Genomic DNA, 27,503 nt, shown 5'->3' with positions numbered 1-27,503 from the left:
CAGTTAAAGCAGTATTAATGATTTTAAAGAGAGTCACTTGCCTCTTTTTAAAAACACAGCCATCAAGAATTTCAGCTTAATTTTTGAAGATTTGTTAAATCTTGGCTGGAATTCCAGATGGTCCATAAACCTCTTTTTAGAGAAGTATCTGCTACCAGGGGAAGGAATGGGCTTGGGGAAAAGATTTATTGGACCTGTTCAATGTTGTTAACACAAATCAGGAAATAGTGACAGTCTGAAAATGCAGGATTTCCAGGGGGGAAGGGAAAAATCCCCCCAAATACAACCCAGTAAAAAGAATGAAGATAATTGGCTCTGATCCTAAGATGCCACTGGGAATTTCCAAATGGGCCTCAGGGGATGTAGGAACACTGATCTTCAAAGGAAGGGCACACAGGGCTGTTACAAATTATGTAAGGTCTGATAAGGAAGTTACACGGTCTGATAAGGCAATTATCTGGAAAAATACCGTCCTTAAATCCAAATCAATCCAGAAAGGCACTCACAGGCAGGATTGGCAGTGTGATTTGGCCCCTCTCCATGTGCTCCTGAGCAGGATGGGGGGAGGAGAGGGGGCTTGGTTCTGATTCTGGCATGCAGGACTGTACAGACATTACAGATTAATTCATTGCACCTCGTGATTTCCAGCCTGTGGCTGCCCTGGAAAGTCTGAATAGTGCAGTTGGACATGATGGGCTTGGCTCTAAACTCTCACATATTTGAGTGCTGGACAGTCATGATGGCATGGGAGGCCAGAGGAGTGGGGAGCTGAGGCAGCATCTCCAGCTGCACCTTGGTGTCCCTGGATCTGTGTGATCCCAACTTGTGCAGGTTCCATCTTTGACCATGAAGCCAAGAATCACCTCGTGCACAGAATGGAAATGCTTCAGACCCATCACAGCTTGTTTCTCAACACGAGCTTGCTCATACCTTAGGTATTCACTTCCAGAATATATTTTCCCTTAGCTACAGCCACCCAAGAACAAGGGCTATGATTGCAAATTTAGTGGTTTCTTCAGCAGGAACTTTTCTCTAAAATGCACCCGTTAAGCATCTTTCCTGTGATTTGTAGCAGCTGTTGTGTCTCCATGCCAACTGATGGGGAAATGGGGGAAGGACAAGCTCAAAGTCATCTCTGAGCTCTGCAATATCTTATGAAGAAAAGCTCATGATTATAATGAGAAAAGTAATTCTTCAACAAAAGCTGATGGAGAGCACATGAAGAAGAGTAAGACTGTCAAGTAAAGAAAACCTGAGCAGGATTATCATCCTACATGAAAAGGGTGGAATTGCTTTGGAGATGAGACCTTCCTCTTGCCTCCTGAGATCAGCTCCTGGGAAGGGCTGATATTGGCTATTGTGAGTAATCTTTGTGCCAGTGCTTGTGGGGTGATAAAAGGCACGAGGATTTAAGGCAAATTTCCTTGCTTGATAAATCCAAGCCTTTTACCTGAGGAGAACAGGTAACTTTTGTCAGAAGTATGTGTGTAATTGCCTCAATTCTGAGGAGAGTGGGAACTGAGGCAATAACACACTAGTCCTAATGGCAAGAGAGAGAGCAAAAAACCCTTCAGCATCTCCATGAACGCAGGAGTATTTCAGAAATGCAATAAATAAAACACAAGTTCTCTGCCAAGCTGGAAGTAGAGTGACAAGATAGACAAAGAGAGAGAAACAGACCTGGGGGAGGACGAGCTCACATTGAAGCAATGACAGAGCTGCTGCATTTGCAGCAGTCTCAGCACATTCTCAGCTGTGCCGCTGTTGTTATCCCAGACAATGCATTTAAGTATTTGCTGCAATGCTATTTAGCAGATGATAATGAAATAGCAGACAAATGTACACGAGAAAAAAAAGATGGAAATATCTTGTACCTCCTCACAGGGAAGCCATCAAGCACAGAAACAGGGGAATGACACTGGGAGCACTTGGAGGAAGGCAAATGGTCCTCTGCTGTAAATTGGGCACTGGGGAGAAGGGACAGAAGTTCCAGTGAAGTGCAGCAGAGGGTAACGTTTGCCACCATGTGTCACCACTGCACCCAGGGAATGCAGAGGCACGAACTGCAAGAGGCACCAGTTTTTAGAAATTTATCTGCAGCCACTTCCTACTGCAGAGCAAAACAATAATAAATAAGAAAACATTGAAGGCAAAGAATGATCTCTCTCTCATCTCAGCTTTGAACAGCCCCAGTTGTGTGTCTTCTTCTTCACTCCTCTCTGTAGTCTCTGCACGAAGTCTGGAAGACTGAGTAAATTTAAAATATTTTTGTGGACAGATCTACTGACAAAGGACAGGGTTTGAATTTCTAACTTTAATAACAGACATGGATTTAATTGATTATATCAAATATCTGCTGAAAGAATTGCCTACACCAATGGATTTTTGCTACATTAAAGTCATCCTGAATTTTTAATTCACTCCCTAAGTTGAATTTACAGAATAATGAAATAGATGCACACACAGAACATGCAGGTAAATGAAATTGTGATGTGAGGTGGATACAATTGAGTGAACTTCACTATGGCCTACAAGTTACCTCAGCTTTGCAATTTGAGGTTAATGTGACTGATGCATTCAGACTAATGGCAGTTTGAGGGGTTTTCTTTTTCTCCTTCTCAATGTCAAAATATGTCCAGTATAATTTCATCCATTTTCCATCAAATTGGATGTGCCTCTCCTTTACTACTCAGAAGTTTCTGGGCATCTTTAACCCTGAAATTACGAGTCAATAACTTTGCAAAACAAAACTCTTGTGATGCTCTGTGTATATAAAAATTGGCTGCTCCATGCAAAATGGAAATAGGCAAAGGCCACTTTTTTCTGGCTGGTAGGTTTTCTCATTGTCAGGGAGTTCCAGAGGACATTTTGACCAAACTCTTCTCACTTTTATCTGCTTATAGTACTGCTTAAGAAGAGGTGTGAGCAGTACTGAGGAATCCTTCCAACAGCCCACAGTTCAGATTGCAATGAAGAAACGTCCAGATTAACTGGCAGTGACCTTTCTGAGTCAACATCCCTGCACTTTGAAATCTGAGCATTTCTAGTTCTGCCTTTTTTGCCTTTGATTCTGACCTGGTACAGCTGGAACTAAATATAGATGTGTAAGGTAAAACCTATGATCACTGCACTTCAAATGTGTCTTTCAACTTGCTTGCTAGAGGCCTTAAAAATTGTGTCATACACCAGTAGTCAGTGGGAAATAATCGCCTCTTCCTCGGATTAATTTATGATAAAGACACTTTTATTTAGGAATGTGTTTTATTTAACACCCTTCTTTTTATGAGAGACAATTTCCTATCATTCACATATCTTGTAGATGCATATTTTATCACTTTATGGTAGTGGCATGATGTTTGTAAAATTAAACAGAAAAATATTTTTACTTTCACTTATCAGTACTTGTTTGACTTATTAATAGAATAAATTTCAGTTGCAACCCTCTGTGGTGTCTAATTTTATGTAATAAACCTTGCCAGTAATGTAGGTTAAGGTACTGGGACACTGCTAAAATATAAATAACAAAGAAGAACAAATCATATCTGTAACCAAGAAGCTGACATATCCAGAGGGTAATTAAAAAGTCATTAGTTAGTTTTTTTAAAGTCATCTGAGGTTTTGGTTGATACAGTAAAAATTTAACATTTGTGTTCCGAATATTGATTATCAAAAAGATACACAATTTTCATCACAGAAAACGAAGCTGTTGGTTGAAATCGAATTTCTTATGTACTTCAGATTTAAAAAAAAAAGATCATTTACTATACTCTCCTCTAACAGGAAAAGCTGGAGTCACATCCAGTAATGAATGGGGTATGGCTTTGGCTCTTGTCCAGTTATCCAGAAATTCTCATAGATCAACAGGAATAGACAAGTGAGCCAAACCCAATGAAGCTAATTTTAGCTGGCTGAAACCAACACCATCTGGATCTCTGGCCTTGGTGACTTTCTATTGATCCAATTCTTCCAGAATGATTTGGTGCCAAGTGCATAAGGAAGCTTTCCAGGCTCATACTCTGCAATGGGAAGGTTCTGGTATCTTCTCCTTTGAGGGGTTCACATGCTGTAACTTTCTTTTTTGTTTTGTTTTTTTGATTGAACAGCCTTCTTTTTGTGTGTATAGCAGGTAAACATTAGTATCCATTTCTTTGCACAGTTCAAGAAAAGAAATACATCAATTTAAATTATTTTCTCTCTGAAGCCACAGAAACAGTTTGAAGTGGACAGATGAGCACGTTTCCCATGTGTTTCAGCTCATCTATACATCTGTTTGCTTATCCCACTTATGTTAATCCAATCAAAGGAGATTCATGCAGTCATCCCAGTTAACTGGCACTCTGGGTGTGGTGTCAAGTAGATACAATGAATTATCCCCAGCACTAAATACAAGGGAAATATTCTTACTGCATTCAAACATTGAATAAGCTACAAAAATATTCTGCCGCTGGACGCGCTGTGAACAAAAAGAATTCAAATTGATTGGGCATTGATTGTGAATAATTTACTCAAATACGTAGTTTTAAATCACTTTTAAGACCAGAGGGCTAAAATTACCAGTTAAAATTTTGTGGCTTGTGGATTTATTTACTGTCTCTTCATTTACTTCTCTGGGCTTTGTATTGAGATCCCACAGAGCAGACTTATATTAGATGTTACAAAACTTAGGGTCCACTTTACAGTTTTTAATGATGGTAATTATAATGCTAGCATTTGATATGAAAAATAATTTGCATCTAGTACTTCTTTTCTCTGTTAAAATCTCTAAATATAGTAAACATGATGCTCTAATCCCTAGGGACTGTTAGCTTTTCTGACAGGCCTTGGGTTTAATTTACTTACAGAGCAGTAGGATTGTCAGCAGAGCTCACTAATGGCATTATTTGTCTTCAGTGTGGGTATTTTAGGGTGTCATTAAATTACATCTCTTACACATGCTACATAAACCCCAAATACAGATATAAACTTATTTAGACCTACTACAAATTAATAAATTGGCCCTTTTAGATTAATTTATTTTTTTTTAGTTACTGTGTCCATTCAGGATGAGAACATTTCAGCTGCTGTTTTTTCACCAGTGCTGGGTAACTTTGCTTTTGCATATCATTTTCAGTGTCACAACTGCTTGCCAACAGTATCGGAGGGACTGGAATCCTAAGGCTCAAAATATTCTTGCACAACATCACAACATCAGAGTCGTGAGTGTGTTTATTAGACACTTGATAAGCCCAGAGAGTTGCCTTTCTTTGATGTTGGTATAAACACCAACTTCTGCCTCATTATTGAGGACACCTCCCAGGGCGAGGCCTCCAGTGGCTCAGGGCAAATTTGCATAACTCCAGCAGGTGCAGAACAAGCGTTCTCCTTTCCTCATTCCCCTGCCATTCCTGAACTAATCATTGTTTACTTCATTAGTCGTGCTTCCAGACCTGTATTTAGAAGAATGCTGCTTTATGGGAGCTATTGAGAGGATTTTGATGGCTCATCCTTGTAAAGATGCCCCGGGGAGAAGTTAGATATTCAAATGTCTGGGTATAGATTAAAACAAAGGCGAGCATTTACAATTTTTTTATACCTATTTTTGATTGTCTTTAATCAATTAAGTCAGAAGCCAGGTGGGAGATGGAAAGGCAAAAGAGAATTACTGACACTTTGCATATTTACTCCTCACTGAAGCGGATGCTGAATTTAGAAGACCAGATTCTACCTTAAATTAAAACTACTCTATCTTTAATTTTAATCATTCTCTTTGGCACATTTTAAATGCTTAGGATTTCCAGAGGGGTGATTTTCCATAGAATGCTTCTGCTCTTTGATTTATCTTGATTAAGGCAAGATATGGGCAAACTAATCCCCCTCAGGTAACAGCAAGTTTATTGTTTAATGATCCTTTGCACAGGTCTGCCATGCTTCTGATTTTTGCCATTACAGAAGCTTGTGTTATAGAGAAAGAGAAATTAAAAGCCCTAATACATCCAATTTTTTTTATGGTATCAATAAACTGGTCACAGAAGTGTCCCATGTGTGGGTGTGTTTGGCCAACAAAGAAAGTGCCAACCAGTAATGTTTGCTTTGACATGGCCTGAGGTCAAAGACCTGGGCAGTAAAGGGCAGGTAGAAACCAAAAGGGCTCCAGCAAGCAAAGGGATTTACTGCTGTCTCCTTATTTTGCCTGCCTTGCACCTTCCATTTGAAGGATTCACTTTTGTTCTGGGCAATTCAGCTATGACAGCTACAGCTGCAGTTTGAAATGAGTGTGTACACAATTATAAAAATACAACAATGTCAGGCAATGCCCCCTGACCTCAGCTCTGATGCTGGGAATATCATACCAATAATGCTCTGATACCTGTGCTGCTGTCAGCAGTCTGACTGGCAGCTTGATGTGAAGTGTTTGAACCATCTCATCCATCCATCCATCCATCCATCCATCCATCCATCCATCCATCCATCCATCCATTCATCCATCCCCATCTGCACCTTCCCTCAAATGTTCAAGGCTTGTGGAAGTGATATAGCCTACTTGCCTGTGGAACTAAATATATTTTAATCTCGACAACTTTGATTATTGGCACATTTTTGAGGGGTTATTGACACATGGCTTAGATAATCCTATGATGCCATGGTTATTACTTTGCTAAGAAATGGTGCTGGCAGGGCCATATTCCTGCCTGGTTATCAGAGTGCAGCTCAGAGGCCCAAGCACAGCTGCACAGAGATACAAATAATTGCCACTGGAGCATCTCAGGGAGAACAGAAACTGCTGCTTCTGCCCCTCTCAGGTTCAGCAGTGACTGCTTGGAGCTAGAGGGGGCTCCATTGCTGCATAGAAGTGAAGTAAGATCCTTTAAAATCACAAGGGAAAAGGAACCTCTACACTACACAGATCAAAGGGTGTCCCCATGTAACGTTATTTTTGCAGAAAGAATATAATGCTGGAAAACCCATTTAAAATCCCATCCTATTGTGCTTTCAAGAACACTTTACAGATATAGGTATCATGACTTCCATAAATGTCTCAATACTTACCTTTTCCAGCTGGGAAAACTGAGGCTGGAAGGGGTTGCTCTCTGTGTTTAAACAAGTGCGATTGGCAATGGCCATATGAGACTCTTAAAACATATTTTGTTCTTAAAATCCCTAAAGCTGCTTCCCAAACAACATAAGGTCAGAAACATACTGATGACTCACATAGTTTGTATCCTGGAACACTTGCTAGAAAAAAAGGAAATATTTATTCTGATACAGTGTAAATGTGTAAGGACATAGAATACCTACAGAGAGGAGGTTTTGCTCCCCATAAAGATGAGATCAGAGCTCAAACTGAGATGCCAGGTCTTGTCCACTGCACAAAACCATTTGCATTCCAGCTGTTGGCTGAACAAATACAAGCAGGAAAATATTTTGATTTAAAAAGCCTGAAGATTATTTAAGGCAAAGAGAATCTTGAAAGGACATTTTAGTTCCACTTTCCCAAGACATTGTCATCGAAGATCTAGGGCAGGGAGTTCCTGGAATCTTCAGCACATCTCTGGTGCTTTTCTATTTCCTCATGTACGGCTCCCTTGTGAGCCTTGTAAATGTTTAATGGAAGATCAACACCCTCTGATCATATCCCAGAGGGATTCATATTCCAGGGTGACAGGAATCCTGTCAGGGGTCACAGCCACTCCAGCACTCCCAAAGGGCTCTGCTGCTGGGAGCAGGGCTCTGGGAAGCTCCACTCCTCCCCTGGGATTGCTGCTGCTCACCCATCCTCGACTGTGAGCTTGAGAGATTTGAGCCTGCTGGCAGCTGATAACTTTTTCCCAAGGAAAAATCTCTCAGGAAAGCTTCTTCTCAAAACAGTCTTGGCAAACATCTCTCCTTTCTCAGAACAATCTTTCTCCAGGTGGTGTTTTGCTGTTTCTCTGGTTTAATCAGTGAGATCCAAGAGGTGTCGTTCCTATTCACCAACCATGTTAAGTCTGTATGGGAACACTTTATAAAAGGTAGTAAAAATTCAGACACTAGAGCCTTCTTTTCTGTGCTCTTTGCCTCCTGAAATATTTGGAGTCTTTTGTGTTCTACAGCAACACTCGAGTTCATCTCTCTCCTGGCAGCACATTCCAGCTGTGTCAGTGTCTCCCCTGGAAGAGCTGCTTGTCCCCCATGTCCAGCTGTGATCATCCTCGAGTTACAGGCACAGCTGAATCCCTACAAATGCCATTTATAAAAGACCCACAGAATGCCTGGAAATGTTGTTTCCTGATAAACAACCCTCCACTTTGAACGAGACATTTTCCCTTCTCTTTTCCTTCCCACCGAGGACATCAGCTTTTAAAGAGTCGCCCGTTCTCAGCACATTCACCTGAAATAATCCTTTATAAGGATTAATCCTCATAGGGTTTGTAATGAGGCTTTCCTTTCAGGAGCTGTGTGATTGCTATGAGCAGCCAGAGAGCACTTTAGTCTACAGCAGTGGTGTAAACAAAAATCAGCACTTTTGCACGGTCGTGCTTCAAGCAGTCACTGAACAATGTAGCAGAGGATGCAACGACGCAATGCAAGTAAGAGCTGGAGGAGAGAAATGCTTCATGCAAATAAGGATTTTTATATAATAAATAAGATCATCAATCAATCAATCAATAATAATAAATAAAATGAGATAATATGAAGTTTCCCTCAAATCCCATAGTAAAACCTGTTTGTTTTGCAGGATGTACCCATGTGTATGTTCAGGACTGACTGTTCCTCTTCCTGCAACCCCAAACACAAACAATCCTGTGATTTCAGGGATGAGCAGCAATTTCTTTATGAGCACTGCTATTTGTATGAACATACATAATTTCTTCCCCTCCTCTTCTTGGGTGTGAGATGAAAATGATAACTCAGAATCTTAATAATGGCTGAAATGATTCAAAGAAGCCTAGAGCTTAATAGTAATAAAAAGTTATACATATCTGCGCTTTTTCTTATTTTTAATCCCATGAGAATAAAAATTTACATAATAAAACTTTCAATTGCCCAGCTTCTCTGTAATTAAAATGACATCTCCTCGGTGTCTCTGAGTCAAAATGTGTCAGCTTTAGAAAAATACCAGCCTAAATAAAATTACAGTTGATTAAAAAATAATCTTGAAATAATTTTAATATCACCGAAACAAAACATTTTATCTAACCACGGTAAATCTACTGAAATGCTGAAACAGGCAGCTTCTACTGCATATTTGACATTTTCAGTGAAAATAACATTCTTGACTACAGCTCTAGACTACAGCTCCACTTTGGCATTTCGGAATAATTCCCCTTGCACACTGTGCCATCCACTACATGACAGATCCTTCAGGAAACATAGCAATTATAATCAACACTTAATAATTTCTTTTATTTTGTGTTCTTGTATCAACTCGTAGCAAACCTGCCTTGCATAAAGTATAATTAAACCCCATTCTTTTGCTGACAGTCCCTTATTTTCCTTGGTGATAATGCTCCTCTACTTTTCAGGAACTATTGAGGTGGGATAGCACAGTAACTGTGAATATTATTAATTTGTGTATTGAGACTCACCAACACGCCAAGATTTTCCTGTGCTGAAGTGTGTACAGGCACTGGGACACAGCTCTTGTTCAGCCTGCTTTGCCCCAAACACAGTTATTTATTCCTAAGTGAGCAATTGTTCACTTTCTATTTCTGAATAACATTTCATATGTTATTGGAAGTCTTGTGTTCTCCAATAAGATCCAACTGTGCAAGCTTTCCTACTAAGGAAAATCTTCTATCTCTTTTTATCTTCTTGTTATTTCGAAAAGGATTTAAACAGTTAGTTGATTTAATTTAATTTAATAATTTAATTTTATTTTATATTTTAATTTTATTTCTTTGGGGGCTATGATTGGGATCTTAGCAGCCCTCTGGAAAGTGGTGTGGCTATTTTGTTGTCACACGTAAAACCTTCTTGTTCTATGTTAGAATTTTTGGAGATTGCAGTGGATTTCCAAAAATAACTAGGTGGACTTTTTGGAAATGGGTTGTATTTTACCATATTTCTACTTGCTTAATTATTTATTTTCATAAAATTATACAATGGGAAAGACCTCCAAGATCACTGAATCCAACCTTTGACCAATCCCATCATACCCAGTAAACCACATCCCTTAGCACCGTATCCAGTCATTTTTTCAACACTTCCAGGGGTGGTGACACTGCCCTGGGCAGCCTGTTCCAATGCCTTTATTTTAGTGAAAATGCTTTTCCTAATAACCTGGACTTCCCCTGACACAATCTGGGGATGTTTCCCCTTGTCCTATTACTAATTGCCTGGGAAAAAAAGCTGATCCTCACATTTTGTGGGATTTTCTCTTTTTTTTTTAGCCTAGTGCCTCACCTTTTATCACATGCCATATTCTCAATTTTCAGCCGCTTTCCTGGTTTCTCTAAACCTTCCAAAGTGCTTGCCAGGGCCCTCAGCTTAATATTGTCTGCTTATTTTATGAATATACTTTCTATCATTCCACTCAATAATAAGAATTTTTTAAAAAGAGCAGGTTGAGGATAATCTCTGTAGGATCCTTTCTAATTTGATAAAGCACCAGGTACAGCAAACCCTTGGCCAACCTGGGTCTGCTACATTCACCCAAATGACTGTGATCACTCTTTCTGTGCTGAGATACACAAACCTGCATCATTTATTGGGGCTGTACAGATACTTATAGATAAAATTCTATCATGAAGGACTCCAGGCTGATCCACAGCACAGAGATTTTCCACTTCCTGATCATTTCTGGAGCTACAGAGTTTCTGTGGAGAAGGAGAAGACTGTAGCAGACTGCAGTGAGGTCTTCAATTAATTGATGCAACAATTTTCTCCCATGATGAGAGTTGGGGAAGTGCAATTTATGTATGCAGAAAGCTACAAAAATTAATCTAGAAAACTGAAATTTGCATGGTTAATATTTTATATTTTTATGTTGTTTTCCCATAAGCCAAGGTGTACAAACCACTAACCAGAAAATAGATTAAAAATTACAGTGCAAGTGAAAAGCATTTGATTTATAACAACTTTTAACTTTTCTTTGGTTCAGTAAATTAATTTTAATGTGACACGGATGTAAGACGTGGAGGATCTTTTTTCCTGTAATTTCCTTCAATTTCAGAAATTTCATTACTTATCACAGGATGCAGCAGTACCACTTAGAACAAGTTACAACAAAACCAGCCATTTTCATAACGAAAAAGGCTTGGATTGCTGCAACTCTTTTTATTTCTGTTTCAAGGAAAAAAAAAAATCAGAGAGGAAATGAAATCACCTGCTGCCCCAATTAGCATTTAAATAGTCCCTGTTTGGCAGCGAGTTTCTCGTGCTTATTTAGGTTAAAGAGGTGAAGAAAGCGTTTGTTCTTATCTGTGCAGCTGCTGCTGGGTCAAGTTTCTCTTGAAAGGGTGCAGGGATTCATGGCTATGTCACAATTGCTGGATCCAAGACCACTTCCTAATTCTTCACATCAAGGGCATTTTTGGTTTTATGCAGAGCAGGATATCCATGTATTATCCTTGTGCTTTGATTTCCTTGGGGAAAAAAAATTTAAAAATTAAACTTTTTGGGCTTTGTGGGAGAGGAGGAATTATCACCTCTCTGAGGTGACCCTGTGGCAAGGGGAGTCAAAGCCCAACCACACACAAGTGTCAGGTTTAGGATGAGCAGAATGCAGAGTAATGGAGAGGGTGGTTCCACCCTGTGTGTCTGAGCAGTTGTTTGAAGCTCATGACACAGGGTTGGAGCTCCTGCCAGGAAATCATAAGGAGAGATGTTCCTCAAATTTGAGATATTGGAGATATCAAAGTCAAGATATTCCTCAAACCCTAGGAATATTCACCTCTGCCTCTTTCTGCCTGGCAGAGATGGCACAGGGAGATAGGGGGTTGTGGGTTGGTGACTTTGTTTGTGTGTGAAATACTTCTTACAAGAAAAGTACAGCAAGGAGTCTGATGGAGGGACATTTCTGTTTTTGTGCTGTTTGGATAGTCGTTAATTTTCTGCTCTTTGACCTGATTTCACCTGGTCCTAGGTTCAGTGGGAGGGAAGCTGTTTAACACATGTGATGTGAAGCACATCAAGAACCAGCACAGGTTGTACCAGCTCAGAGAAAATGAATGTCTCTGGTGGTGGCTGTGGGTTTCTCACTCAGAGAGGACAGCTTTGTTACAATTCAAGCCACCAGCAGCATGAAGTGAGCATTTATTTCAGTGAAAGGAAGTTCTCAACCATCCTGTCTCTTTTCCCCTCTGCTTTCATGCTGTGAGACAGGAAGAGCAGACCCTGGTGTTCCTGCCTTGTTTTCAGTAAGACTCCTCATGAATATGCAGATTAGCTTGCTCCTGCAATATGTTGATAAATTTTTCCCCCAGGAACTGAAGTTGGGGGTCCCTTCACACTGGTCACTGCCAAATATCAGATGGCAAAAATTCCTGCTTTGTTGCACCTTGAACTCTACTCAAGCTGACAGTTCAAAGGGCAAGAATTTGTGATTGCTCACAGGGCCCTATGTCAGCAGATTTGCCTTGTGCACTGCCATTGCTCATAAGTATGGTATAAATGACCTCATTAATTTTCACACCTTGCATTTAATGGAACAGGTTCTTATTATCCATAAAATACTGGACTATATTTAACACTTAATCTCGATTTGGGGAATGCACAACACCCTGCAGAGGTACACTGGTGTTTTTTTCCTGGCAGCACTGCAGAGCTGGCAAGTGCTACAACCAAACAAAAATCATCTTGGCCGAGACATTAAGAGCAAATGTTAACTTTATTCTGGCCAGAACTGAATCCCTGGTAATTGCCCACCATTGTTCCTTACACAAAAAAAAAAAGTTGGAGAATAAACACCATCACATCTGTTGGACATATGAACTGAGAAGTCAGTTAATCTTGGATTTATTTCTAGATCTGCAGAGCCATGTTTCATTCTGTTTCCTCCTAAGCAAGCTTCCTAGGAAAAACCTGCAATGTTCATGTAGGGCCCTCATTATCCTGAGCCTGAGGCAGAACAGCAGCTAGGACAAGACAAGGTGGTCCAGAGCATGGTTGCTATACTGTGGCTAATAATCTAAAATTATTGGCTAATCAACCTCAAACTGAAATATACCTAGAAGACAAGTAATAATCTTAATGCTAATTTTAGTTATTGTGCCTCCTCTTTATTTCAATTGGTCTGCTTATCTTACTGCTGCTCCCAAATATGTTAACACTCATGTTTAATGAAAAAAAAAATGGAAGAGAAAGGCAGAATTACCCTGCCTATAGTTAAAGGTTTGGGAGGATATATCATGTATTGCTCCTGGTCTGCAGTTCTTGTCCCAACCTCTGCTGGGTGCATAAAGTCTCAGTCCCCCTCACTCTGTGTCAGGACTTGCTACCACAAGTCCTTTAGATTTATAATTAAAAATTAGATTTATTACTAAAATCTACAGTGTAGATGATAATTACATGGCATTATTCATACTACTTCATCTCCCTCTGGTGTTTATATCCCATCTGAAATTTTCCAAAACCACCTTTATTTTACTCTCTAAGACCTCTTCTACATAAGAGTGATAACAAAATGAATTTAGAGGCACAGAAATTTTATAGCAATGCATTTTCAATACATATATTTTACAACAGTAAACATGTAGAGCTTCATTCTATTTTCAGCTTCTTTAAAAAGCTTGTATTTGGACCCTGTAGAGGGGTTAAGTACCTTTCTCAGAATTTTTAATGTAGGTTGAGCTTCAGAATAGGTCAATACAAAATGTTAACTCTCCACAGGATGTATTACAAGGTACACTACCAGCTGACCTACCCAGTTTTGTACAATTCCCAGAGACCTGAAGGGTTTGTCTCCCCACCTTGTGTAATTCCCACATCCCTGCCATTCAGGAAGATGGACCAGAGGGCCTGGGCAGGTCAGAGAGCTGGGGCTGTGTGAACCTCATGGATTCCACAGAGTGAAGCGCAAGGTCCTGCACCTGGGTCAGGGCAATACCAAATGAACCAACAGATTGGGCAGAGAAGGGGCTGAGAGCAGCCCTGGGAGAAGGATTTTGGGGTGCTGGGTGACGAAAAGCTCCCTATGAGCTGGCCCTGAGTTCTCCCAGCCCAGAACCCAGCAGAGTCCAGGGCTCATCCAGAGCACTGTGACCACCAGGCCAGGGAAGGGCATTCTTCTCCTCTACTCCACACTTGTGAGCTCCCACCCAGAGCTCTGTGTCATGAAGTCCTTAACACAAGAAGGATGTTGGAGCAAGTCCAGAGGAGGCCATGGAGTTGCCGAGGGCACTGGAGCACCTCCCATATCAAATTGGGATAGGAGAGCTGGGAATGCTCTCCCATCCCAATGCAGAGAAAGGAAGGTTGTGTGGAGACCTCACAGCAACTTCCAGGGTCTGCAGGGGCTCCAGGGAACTGGAGAGGGACAATCCATCAGGAACTGGAATGACAGGATGTCACAATTGTACACTACAAGGACACAAAGACTCTGACTTCAGAAGGCTGAAAGAGTGACTTCTTTTTTCTTTTTATAGTATTTTACACAGACCAATTCAATTGGTGACAAGAAGAAAAACCTCTTCAATCACATTGGTCAGATCAGAGGGACATCAAGAGAAGCCCCTCCTAGGGAAAAATATGTAAACATTCTTTCCATTACCAAAACATGTCTCTTGTTTACAGAAAGTTCCCTGGGAAAGGAATTTCAGCAACCAAAACATGTCAGGCATGAACCAGGGCTACAACAGGATAAGGGGGAATGGCTTCCCATTTCCAGAGAGTAAGTTTAGATTAGATATTGGGAAGAAACCTTCCCTATGAGTGTGTGATGCCCTGGCACAGGGTGCCCAGAGAAGCCGTGTCTGCCCCTGGATCCCTGGAAGTGTCCAAGGCCAGGTTGGATGGGGCTTGGAGCAACCTGGGATAGTGGAAGCTGTCCCTGCCTATGGCACTGGATGGGCTTTAAGGTCCCTTCCAACCCAAACCTTTCTGTGATTCTATAAAGTAAGATAAATATGGGCTTTATTCTTTCACAGAACACATTTAACACTTCACTGTTTCTGTGGCAGAAATTAATAACTGAACTCCCATCCAGTGCTTTGATTTAGTTAAGAGCATTAGGAAGCTCTGTGTTTATAATCTGGAATTATATTGACAATTTTCTTGCCCTGATTCTCTGTTTAGCTCACCAGTGCAATTCCACTGCTTCTTTAGAGATAGTTGCAATTTAGTCCACTGGAGAAAAGAAGAACACCAGGACCATCTTTAATAAACTAACACTCCAAATTGAGTTTGGAATTAATACAAATAGTTTTCCTGAAAGCACCCTTTGCTGTGGTAGAAACATTTTCATATGCAGAATAAGAATCCTTGACGTCTTTTTTTTTTGTGTGTATGTAGAGATCTGAGCATTTCCTGCTACCAGTGAAACAGCACTTGCATAGGAGGAGAACATTTAGATGCAAAGAAGATCAGCTGCACATTCCCCCTAGAGCCAAGCCATAAACAAACAAATAAAACACCAAAGCATTTTCAGGAAATATTTTGGTTTACCTTCTACTCCTTTCAACAGTTTGAATTTGCTACAGACAACATTCGTGCAGTTATTATATTTCACAATATCAAGGCAGCATTTATGCATGTGTTTGTGAGATTTACACTTGTGTGAAGCCAGACTCATCCCAGAGGGTTGGTAGAAACAACTGCCTTTATAAATTCAAGTGCAGGTTAAGTAACTGTCATCCATCAGTGCTGTAAATAGCACTGCTGGCATCAAACTGGAGACAAAAAGCCTCCACTTTGGAAGGATAAACTTATAAATTGAATAGAAAATGAGCCAAATAATCTGCACTGTAGAAGGTGAAGTTTATACAACATTCTTCTTGGAAAAGGAACAATCCTGGATTTTTATTCACAGTTTCATAAATAAGGCTTTTTAAGGCTGTGTGACCCAGAGGTGTGTACCTGTATTTAATTGGCTAATCTAGTTGTAAGTGGGGGAAAATTCCATGGGAAATTAAGAGGCTCCTCTCCTAAAGGATTGATGAAAGACTATATTTAAAGGGTGGAACTGACTGAAAATCACAGGTTTTGTCTCTATGTTGTTTGTAGAAAAGTGAACACTAGTGAGGGGAAGAGAAGGGTTTTGAAGGTTTCATTTTTTCTTTCTCTCTGCTTTTCTTCTTTTTCCTTAGTGTGTGTTAATAAAATATCTGTTTACCTTAAGTAGGGACCTGTTTTGCCTTTTCCTCCAAAACCCTGTCTCCCAGAGGTAAAAAGGACACTCAAACCAGTACACTAAATTTGGCAAAACAGAAATTTGGCGAATGTGAAACAAACCACTACAAATGTTCTTCCTGGAAAAGGAGCAATTCTGGATTTTTACATACAGCTTCATAAACAAGGCTTTGGATCAGTATTTCTTTGAGAATATGTCTGAGACTATTTTGTTTGAAGGCAGCAATTTAGGTGCCTTTCCCCTCTTTTAGGCAGTCAGGAGTAACACCAGCTTTTGTTTTGAATGGAAGGCAGTTTGGGCTCTGTGGCATCAAGCACAAGCCAGTCCTGAGCATCAGGAACATCCCAGAAACAAGCAAGCAAACAGCTTCCAAAGGCTTTAAGAACTTCTATTCCCTGCCACACTATCCAGGTCACAAAGGTTTTTTTTTGGCTCTGGGTATGGGGTGGAAAGAGGTCATGGCTGCTCACAGCACTGCCAGAATCCTTAGCCTGACTGTGCCTCATTTTTCAAATGAGAACTAAGGTGAGTAAGAACACTCCTTTTAAATTTGAAATCATTTATCACGGTGTGGGTTTGTCTGCATGCCTCTCCATTGCCCAGTACTACAGATCAATTTGTAGTTCTGAAGCAGAAGTTGTAAAAATGGTAATAGAAGGCATTTCAAAGACTTTGAGACTGTGAGTTCTATCACATAATGATGAAGAATTTTAGCAGTTTGTGTTTCCCCTGTGATTCATCTGGGATTATCCATCAACACTGAATCTATGAATCCTCAGCTCTGTTTTATTTTCTCCAACAGATCTTTATGCTGATTCATTCTTCATAAACCGTATTTTCATGTGTTGATTTATGCACTAAAACACTTCCACAGATTAAAATTTCTTCCTTATCTCTACAAGAAACATGGTTCAATTCTTTTTCTTTTTAATCAGGACAAAAAGCTGAAGGAAGAAGAACACAATTTTCCTGCTGATTCTGAAGCAGTATAAGGTGTAGCCAAATCCCTAAAATCCAGCCCCAGTGAGAGTTCCAGAGACTTTTGAATTTCATTTTCTTAGGGTCCAGAATAATTAGTTTTTTTCCTGCACAATTAACTCCAAGGACAAGACCATAATATCAATTGACTCTTAAGGTTAGGCAAAAAGACTGTAAACAGACCTTTTTGCTTCTCTTTCTCATAACTCTTCTCCTTTTTGTGTCAAAAAGCTCTTTTCCAAGGCAATCTTCTCCATTTTAAAGGTTAACTACTGTTTCAGCTATAGGAAAGATACCTTCTTCTCTGAAAGTGAAACAGTTTTTTATCCCTTTTACAAAGCATAAATCCATACCTTTTCCTCACATTGGATTTCAGGCAACATTGGCTTTCATAACAGTCATAAATAAAATGAAAAAAAAAGGAGCAAGAATCTCCCAGTCAGAGGATTTTTTTGGATTTCATTTGTCTTCTGCCAGTCTAAACCAATGCACCATTTTATCAAACCTGTTACCTGTTTAAATAATAAATGGTTTCTATGAGCATGACATGAACTGGGAAAAAAAAAGGATGCTTTGAGTTTGCATGTAGAAGGTGTTGGAAAGTCTTGATACTGTCAAGGGGAGAAGGAACAGTTTTCCAATCCCTCTAGGACATATGACAAACCATGAAATCAACACTTTTTGCAGGGAAGAACAAATATATAAACCAGTGAGAACAGATTATTTTAATTATTTGGATGGACAACTACTTTTGAGTCCAAGTATGGGGTCAAAATACCTTACCTGCAGGCTGTGAACCCAAGTTGTTATCATCATTTTCACAGGATCCCAGGCAGGCTGGGGTTGGAAGTGGCCTCTGGAGATGATCCAGGCCAAGCCCTGCCAAAGCAGGGTCACCAGAGGGGTTGCACAGGGTCACACCCAGGCAGGATTGGAATGTCTCCAGGGAAGGAGGACCCACAGCCCCTCTGGACAGCGTGTCCAGTGCTCTGCCACCCTCAAGAAAAAGGAGTTTTTCCTCATCTTTGGGTGGAACTTTGCACTTTCTGTGTGTCAGTTTGTTGCCCATCGTCCTGTCCTGGGCACCGCTGAAGGGTCTGGCCCCATCCTCTTGGCATTCCCCTCTAAGATATTTGCATGCACTGACAAGTACCTACAGGCCAGAGCACATCTGAAAAACGAACCCCAGAAATATAAAAGAGGTGCAAAATCTCTTTCCTGCTTGCTCAGCCTGTACAAAACACCTTCCAAGCATCCCACCCCTTTTCCATTTCAGATGCAGTAGAGGCAAGGGAAGGTTTTACTGGGAATTCTCCCTTTCCTCTCTGCTCCCTGACACTGCTGCCACATGCAGAGCTAATGAATCACTTGCTTGGAGTTTAATCCTTGTCTTACAAGCCTGTGCAAACTGGTGAGATCTTACAAGCCAATTCACCAGCTCCTCACTCTCAGGTGATTCATGCAAACACATTTCAATTCTGAGGTACTGTACTGGCTGTTTATCCCTTGTGCCATACGTAAGGTTCTCCTGGTAAATGTGTTTCTGCTTTATTCTGTGCTGCTTGGTGATTGAGCTGCCTCTGAGGCAGGGGGTAAATAGGATTTAGCCATTAGGAGCTACTGATTTTGTGCAAATACCTTTGTATGAACATAGAAGTCCAGCTAAATGTGTGGATGGTGAGCTCCTGAATGAATGCACACAAAGGTATTTGGGGAGTTAATCACACACTGCGGGTAAAAGGCAAACAGGAATGCCACGGGACGAGATACAGAATTAATTCCCTCTTGCACTTCACCAGAGGAGGAAATTTTTCAGTACATATGTTCTAGAGGCTAAATATCAATCAGACATGCACAAAAGGAAAGCCACATCCTTCCCTCTTGTATCCCTTTGATGTTCTTGACAGGTGAGAGGTTTGAAATCATTGATGCCACAGGAGCTGACACAGTAATCCTGCTATCAGTAGTCATAAAAAAGAAATGTATCTGGGTACATTCTAGGTATAATGTATGTACTTTTCATTAAAATTCATTAGTACATTTCCACCTATTTCATTTGCATAATGAAAGAAGACAGGGAAGCTGATACAGATAAATTTGAGTTCTGGAAGTAGAATTCCAAATGCTATGAAGCTGATAAGGTGAAAAAGGCATAGAAAGGGGGGAAAAATTACTGGGATAAAAAGATATTAGGATAAAAAAGAAATCCTACTGACAGTGCTTATTCACTGTAAGGTAAAAAGCAATAATATAGAAAAAAATTACATATATTCAGTAAACCTTTCTGTTTTGACCTTGGCAAAAAGGTCAGACAATTACAAGCATAAAGTTGATAAAGAAATACTTTCCATTTCATTGAGGGCAAATATGTTTAAAAGGAGCTTATTGTAGCTTCAATGTTTTTCTTTCTGATCCCCACATGTAGATAATTGAAAATGTTAAGGGACACAGATGAGATGTGTTGTGTCCTATCAAGTCCTGCTTCTTTTCCTCAGGGGAATTTATTCTGTTTGTTTTGCTCATATTGCAATGTTTTTTCTCTATTATCATGTTTCTATACAAAGGTAGAAATTTCCAGGAGGTTGCTCAGTCACAATGTAACTAATTTCCCTTCTTTTTCACCTTGGATAGAGAAATCAACCCTAACAAGCATTTAGTAAAGATTGTGGCAGATTGTCCATTGTTTAACTGATTGAAATAAGCATTGAAAGTTCTATGACCTCTGCTGGAAAGGAGAATTTTTTCACTTGACAATCTGTGAATATCAGAGTCTTGGATATTACCTGATTCTAGATCTGTCCACATCTGGGTGAATCCTTTCTTTAAAAGTACTTTTTTTTTTTCTAGCAAATATTTTCTGTACTTCCTGTCTTGGAACTGCTAGCAGGTAAAAGGTTAGTATAAAATGAAACTACTTTCATCTCATCTTGGCCTTATTCAAGCCATGGCCTCAGGCATGAGAATTCTTCAGGCTTTTAAAAAAGGTAGGAGGAGAAAAACACCATAAATTCTCTCAATGAGAGAATTGCTTGCACTGCACGAGAAAACTCTAGACTCAGGCTCCCACTGTCATTCCAGCCCATTCAAAGCAGTCATGCTCTCACCATCCAAGAGTGAAGGTGTCTCATTTAGAAGACATTGAGAGAAAGGAACACAGAAGAATTCTTTTGTATTAGAAACTGTATGAAATTAATTTTCCAACTGTGCTCCACCTTATGCCACAATATTGTTCAATACCATTTAGGTTTACCAGTAATAGTACTGGTTTATAAAGCACAATAAATTACTTGAAATGAGGCCTAACATTGTTAATTTTGCCTGGGCTCTGTTTTGTGTGTGGTTGACCTTAGGTAGTTAGGAAGGATCCATCAAACTCACAGTAAATCTCTTTATAGGCTGATTCAGTCACTGCAATGGAAACGATTATATTCCCATTTCAAATCTCCTCACACTACCATTTTAGAGTACAATGATATTTTAAAATTTTTCTTTATCTTGATGTTTTATAGAGAGCTTTCCTTACAGCTCCCCATACCATAAGATTTAAAATGTATTGAAATGAATACAGGGATAGAAGCAAGTGTATAATTAAGGTACACATTTGGAAAAAAGTTATGTCTTGAAACTCAAAAAAGACATTGACAGTCCTTGTTGGCCCCTGCCCTAGGATTCCTTTCAGATCCACTTGCAATTTAAGCTTCTTTGAAGGTAAAAATTTGTCCAAAACTTGTATGATACTTTACCAACAGCTCTTTCCTGTCGGAACACTAATGGTTTCCTGAGATTAAACACCTCTCTCAATGTCATTAATAAAAGAAATAGTGTCAGAATGACAACTGCATTTTAAACTGTGCTTCTTTCCATCCCACACTGGTACTCTCTGGCTGGTCATTCTCCAACCTTGCACCCTCAGCAGAACTACTGGCAGGAGACAGGCTGTGGTCCACCCTTTGGGCTCAATATTTTCTGAGTCTAAGAATTGCTGAGCTCTTCTCAAAAGAAACTTTTCAACAGTTTTTCTTTTTCCCAAAACAACCTTGTGTAAGCAATATTCCTTTCCCATAACAACAGGTATTTTTTGCTATTTCCGTTACTGAGCCAATGAGAGAGGTGTCAGCCCTATGGACCAATAATGTGCCTTTTAGGGCAGCATGTTACAAAAGGGCTGAATGAATTGTAAATAAACCTTCTGATTCCTACTGCCTTCTGACTGGAGTCAAACATCTTTATTTCATGCCCTACTGCAGCCCCACCCAGTGGGAGTCAGCAGTGCTGAGCTCCAGGGCCCCCATGGCCACAGCAGCCAAACCAGCCAGGGATCAGATTTGTGCCAGGACATGCAAATCCACGGCTCTGATGTCTGGGAAGATGGAGAGAATGCTGCCCATGCCCTCGGGCACTACTTATGATAATAACATGATTCCATTACAGGCTTCGTCCTAGGAGCCAGCCTGACTGATTTCCTCTCTCTTGTGCGAGCCTGGGAGCTCTGAGCCATCATCCTTCTCCACAACAGGCTTTGCCTGGAGCTCTGAAGGGCTCCATGCAGGGAATCACATATTGGGCTGGAAATAGATGGGCAGCACAGGGGGCACCACCTGCCACTCACTCCTTGAGAGCACCATGGAGGCTGCTGCTCTTGGCTCTTACAGAGCACAAGAAGAGGAAAAGTAGGAAAGGACAAGCTTCTCATGGCTCCAGTGTTTGTTCTGAGTGGAAAATCGGTTTTCTTGAGCAGCAGCCAGCATGGATGCCATGCACTTCCATGGGAGGTGTTCTCCTGATGAATGGAACTCAGTGACTCTGCAAAGCAGCATTTTCTCTGCTCAGAGTAAGATTATGAACTCCACCAGATGTGCTGGTCTGCCTTTGGCAATGGGCAGGAGCTTGATTTCCAAAGGGGAATAATGCACATTGGGCACAAAACAAAATGTTTGGGGCTGGAGAGTTTGTGTTGGAGAGACTACAAGACAAACAGGTAAACAAAGGGGCGACAAGAGAGGGGAAAAGCTTACAAATTTGCTTGTTTCTAATCTTAATTTCACTTTGCTTGCAAAGTGAGATTAAGATTAAACCCAGAAATTATATGAATAGGTATATAGATAGACATGTTTATGTGCCAAATAAAAAGGAAGATAAGGATATGATTTTACTTAGAGTGACATTGCTAAAAAGGGAAATCAGCTCTAATTTTAGGAGCTACTAATGACCCAGAAAGCATTTGTGAAAACCTCCTCACTCAACATGCTAGAAATAATGCAGCATAACCCCTCACCCTGGACTTCATCACAGCTTTTACCCTGCCCCTACACTTTGCTCTCATAAACCCAGTTCTTTCTGCAGCCTGAAATATTTCCTCAGCTCTGGAAGCTGCTCATCACTTCTCGCTTGTCCAAACCCAGGTATCCCTGCTCCTGCAGACAGACAGACAATTTTAGTGTCCTGCATCCCTATTTTATCTTCAGAGAGGAACCTTATTCTTATCTCCCACAGGGATATTAGGTCTTCATTTCACCATATTCCAAAACACTTATTTTAAGAAAGACCTCAGCAAAATGGAAAAGCTGTTTTCTGAAATCTCTAAAAGCTTCAGCTCTGTCTGTGGACAACTGTAAAACTGTCATCTTTTAAAAAGGGTTCCATCTTCCTTATTCTACTCCCCCAGATTCCTCAGTAGTCAATTTGAAAGGATGATTACTTGCTGCACTAATAAATGCTTCCATTGATATGTTCTGGACCAAAAAATAATGATGAAACTTTTACAAAAGCACTTGCCTACTTCCTCTCTAAACACACAGCAAAAAAAACCCCCAAAACCGAACAAATTCTTCTGTAGCAAAAACTGTGGAAGGAACTCAAATTTGTTTAAGCCAAGCAAGTTTCTCTTAGTGCCAGAATAACCCAGTCCCTGGATTCAGTAAATAAAGGATTTGCAGCAGGTCAGGGCAACCTCAACTTGGAAATTCTTCTGAATTTGTTATGGATGTGGCCACTGTTTCCAGTTTAACTCTTCCAAGAAAGGATTTGCTGCATGTGGAGAGGGGCTGTAAGACATAATGTCTGAGCCCACTGTTGCCAGAGAGGCACCAAGGAAGGCGATGGATTCAGCCCAAGGCTAAGAGGGGATTCAAACAGGAGCTGTAATTACTTGCACAGAATGTATTTAATATTTAGAAAATTTTTCAGTTGCCCAGCATGCATTAAGAGCTCTAAAAATTGGAAACTGGAATTGGCAACGTTCAAACTGAAAATAGAATGCAGTCTCTGTGGTTAAATACCACAACAGATTGCTGAAGATTTCTGAGAAGTCCTCAGAATTGAAGTTGAGATGTTTTTCTGGGGGACAGTTTCTTCTCAGACCCAAAGGTCTGACAGCAAGAGGCATTTAGTGGGATTCCTCTGACTGCACTTTTTTAGTTTGAGGGGTTAGGGTGGTCTTCTCTGTCCTTAAATGCTGACAATGAAAATCAGATCAAGGGTGGCAGCAAACTCTTCTATAAGAATTGTATCTCTTCTGTTAATATTGTGTTTGAACCTCAGCTCAGATAACGAGCTTAGAACAAAAGGTTTCCTCAAGGCAGAAAATAAATATTTTACAACATAAAACTTGTAATATATTCTTGGTGTCAAAGCAAGTCTGTCTTGCTGGTCTGTTCAGGAGCTACAGTTAACCAATATTTTCTGATGTATTCAAATGAAAAATATGACCAGAAAGCAGAGAATTTAAACAACAAAAAATGGATGATTTTTTTTTTAACTGATTTATTTTTGGTGGTTTGTTTTTCACTTGAAAATTACATTTACAGTGCAGGGTAATTCACTGCTTTTAGTGTTGGCATTAATGTGATCAATATACGCAATGAGGATTTTTTCATTTTACAGGCAAAAAATATTTGTGTGTACTTTTTTCATTTCTCTCTACTCATATGCACTATAAGTAATAGGTTTTATAGTTTCCTAAAAGGAAAGGAAAATTGTGAGTGAAACTCCAAAATCTGACAACTAAATTGGAAAATCCCCTATCAGAAAGCAATTCCCAAATACTAATTTAGGCACGTTGATGATGTATGGAGTCTTTAAGAACTATGAGGATCTGTTTAAACTTGTGCCTTTGATGGTAAATTGCATTAAATTTCAGTTAAGTTCCAGAAATCTCTCCCTACCATCATCCTTCCCATTTGTTTGTGATTAAAAAATGTCGTCTGCCAGAATGTGTCTGAGAGGAAAGGCAGGATTTGGGAGAGAAAGAAGAGGATGCTGGAAATCAGAAGAGCTACACAAAAATGTATTTATTTGAGTTCTACTTGTAACTGTGGACTTAAAAGTATTAAAAAAATCCTAGTGTTGAGTATGTGCCACACAGCCTTGGTCACTCATGCCTTTGTTTCTGTCATCCTTCAAATATTCTTTTTTTGCTGCATCTTTGATTTCTTCTTCTGTGTTAATTTCATATTTGAGCATCTCTCTCTATTTACCTGGGACCTTCAGTAGGGCCTTGCAAGCTCCTTAAGCTCTTTTCTTTTCTTTTCTACAATCTTGTCTAAGAGGAATCCTGATTGATGTGGCAGGACAAAAGACTCAACAAAGTGGTGGCTGAAGCAGAGTGCTCAGGTCGCTTTCACTTTATTCCCAGAGTCTTTAACCAAAACAGCTGTTGCTGTATCTGGGAAAAGCCAAGTCACTGCCAAGGCTGCCTGTCTTGTCTAGATTTGAGGACAATGAGTCCTTCTCACTAATAGCTCTATCTGGTATCTTAATTGGCAAGTAAATTAATAAAAGATGTGTTTATTGCTGCACAATGAGTTGTTTGTTTTCCCCGCTGTCGTTGATTTATTTTGGGGAGGGGAAGGGGACAAGTTTTTGAATTAATTTATATCCTTCTTACAGCTGAAATATCATCACTTTTTAGGAGTCAGTCTTTCTGTCTATGTATTTTCTTAAAATGGGGGCCAAAATTATAGAAAAGAGGAATTATCACAGTAAGGTCAAACATGGTGTGACAGTGTTTCTTCAAGTTATCACATTTATCCTGTTCTGTACCAAGTGACTTAACATCAAAAGGCATGGACTCCTTCTTGTTACAATTTTAAAATTAACCTTATTCTAACAAAAATACTTTTTGCATCTGGTCCACATTTGGGGAAAATCATCGCTTTTTATTTCAGTTTCTACCAAATTGGGTTGTTTTAGAACTGCATCCACACAAGAGGCCACACAAAACCAACGGAAGCAGCAGCAACCTAAGTGGCTTAGTTTTTATTTATTTCTTTCCCAACAATTATTTTATTATGGACTACTGTCTCCACTTGTAATAAATAATCCTCTTTGCTTGTCCTGTCCATAACACATGACAGAGTATCACTGACAAGGCCCGTTGTAATTCCCAGCGAGTCGCCCCCAGCTACTCAGCAGAGCAGAGTCGTTTGCAAATGAAGGACATTTGTCTGAATGACACATTTCTGAATGAGAACTGCTTTGTTTTGCAGAGAGTTTGGCCGCTGGAAAGTAAACAATCTTGCTGTGGAAAGAAGAAATTTCCTTGGCTCCCCACTGCCGCTCGCCCCGGAGTTTTTCCGTAACATCAGGCTGCTAGGACGGCGCCCGACCCTTCAACAGATCACAGAAAACCTCATCAAGAAATATGGGACACATTTCCTGCTCTCAGCTACCCTGGGAGGTAGGGTGAATTCTTGGGAATGTTGGGGATGAGCTTGGTGTGAGTAGACCAAAAATGATGGTCACAATTGTTCCTCCTCCAAGCCAATGGGATGAGAAATGCTCTCTGCAGGAGCGGATTTTGTCTACAGGTCTTGTGGCCTCTCCTTATTGGTGCTTTGTATAGGATTAGAAGAATGTAGAAGACTTTCTGTAGTTAAACACCACAACAGATTGCTGAAGATTTCTGAGAAATCCTCACAATTTCAGTCAAGATGAGAGCTTTTCCTGGGGGATGGTTTCTTCTCAGTCCCAAAGGTGTGACAGTAAGTGGGATTTGATGACATCCCTTTGGCTGCACTAAAAAGGGGGCAGGTTGAGAGGATTAGGATGGTCTTCTCTGTCCACCTGTGCTCCTGCTACCCCTAGTCTTTTGGGGGTCTTTCTCTGCATTGAGGTCATTGAAGAGAGTGACTTTTTTTCCTGTAAGTTTCCTTATAACAATTAGATAACAGTTTACAGAAGTATCTAGGTCTGGTTGCAGTCCTGTAGAAATGGAGCCAGAAAACCAGTAACGAGTATTTCCAACAAATCTTTTAATTTATGAGACTTTTTAAGCTACTTTGTCAGTTGGAAAATCCCTATATTGTCACTGTGCCCTTTTTAGAATTAGTCTTCACTTAACCAGTGGGACTGCATTTTCACAATGGGATGATGAGGCTTTGCCATGTCACTCCCATTAACTTAATGGAATCTGCATCTTTCAGTCCCCACAGACTAATCTGGAAAGGGTAGCCCCATGGATAATTGGGATCCAGTCACCAGATGGATTGAAGAAATCCAGTGAAGAGGCCTAATGTTCAAAGGAGAGCATAAATTGTTCCAAATGAAAGATAATTAGTACCTGTGATTACCCATCTAGGCATTACACAATGAACTGACATTTTAGAAATGCAACTCTATCCCATTGTGGGTGATAATATTAAAGATAATTCTGGTTATTGAGTGTCCTTCCAGCAGGACAGGCTTGTCGAAATCCTTTATTCACCTGAGGAATGGTTTTCTCTAATACATTTCATAACTGAATCCTAACCATTTGTAAGGGAAATGAGAGCCCTCCTGGTCTCTCTTGGCTGATAGCTGAGATGTGTAACAACCCAAATGGCTCACAGAGGCTTCCCTTAGAAGGAGACCATCCTAGAAACAAGAGGAATTTCTGTCTTGCTGTAGTTATTTTAAAAAATAAAGAGCTAATTTCTATCATTATTTTGAGAACCAGTACCTTTGTAGCATTACCAGTAGAATTTGAAAAACAATTTATTTGTGTTGGCCAGCAATTTGTAACAAAAATCCCTGCACTTCTTTTAATTACTTTGAATATGTTTGCATGCAAAATATACAGGTTCTATGAATGACTGATTTCTTGAGTTTAGAACACATGGCACATTTGAAGAGGAAAATGCTGAAGAGAAAACATTTTCTTAAAATATAAAGTGTAAGAATTAAAGCTTTGGATGGAGCATTTATCCTACTTCAGGGATTATCCAATGGTAAAAATTATTTCTCAGTTATTTCTCATTGCTACCTATCTGCTAACTATTAACTAATGTAAACAGGAGTAGCT

At 40.0% G+C, this 27,503-nt stretch overlaps 1 protein-coding gene across 2 annotated transcripts in view; it reads left to right on the top strand.

Moving 5' to 3' along the window:
• Positions 1–27,503, top strand: part of LOC310912676 (BMP/retinoic acid-inducible neural-specific protein 3) — a 212,232-nt gene that overhangs the window by 89,563 nt on the left and 95,166 nt on the right. The window contains exon 3 of one of the 2 annotated variants that reach the window (XM_083867430.1): positions 25,711–25,901. The exons of the other annotated variant lie outside the window; for it this stretch is intronic. Within the exon in view, the coding sequence (XP_083723556.1) occupies positions 25,711–25,901 (191 nt within the window). The remainder of the gene's footprint in view (positions 1–25,710; positions 25,902–27,503) is intronic. 2 annotated transcript variants of the gene reach the window in all.

This window comes from Zosterops lateralis (assembly GCF_965231275.1).
Source record: "Zosterops lateralis genome assembly, chromosome: 9".
NCBI classification, from domain to species: Eukaryota; Metazoa; Chordata; class Aves; order Passeriformes; family Zosteropidae; genus Zosterops; species Zosterops lateralis.
This window is presented reverse-complemented; position numbering and strand designations above follow the sequence as displayed.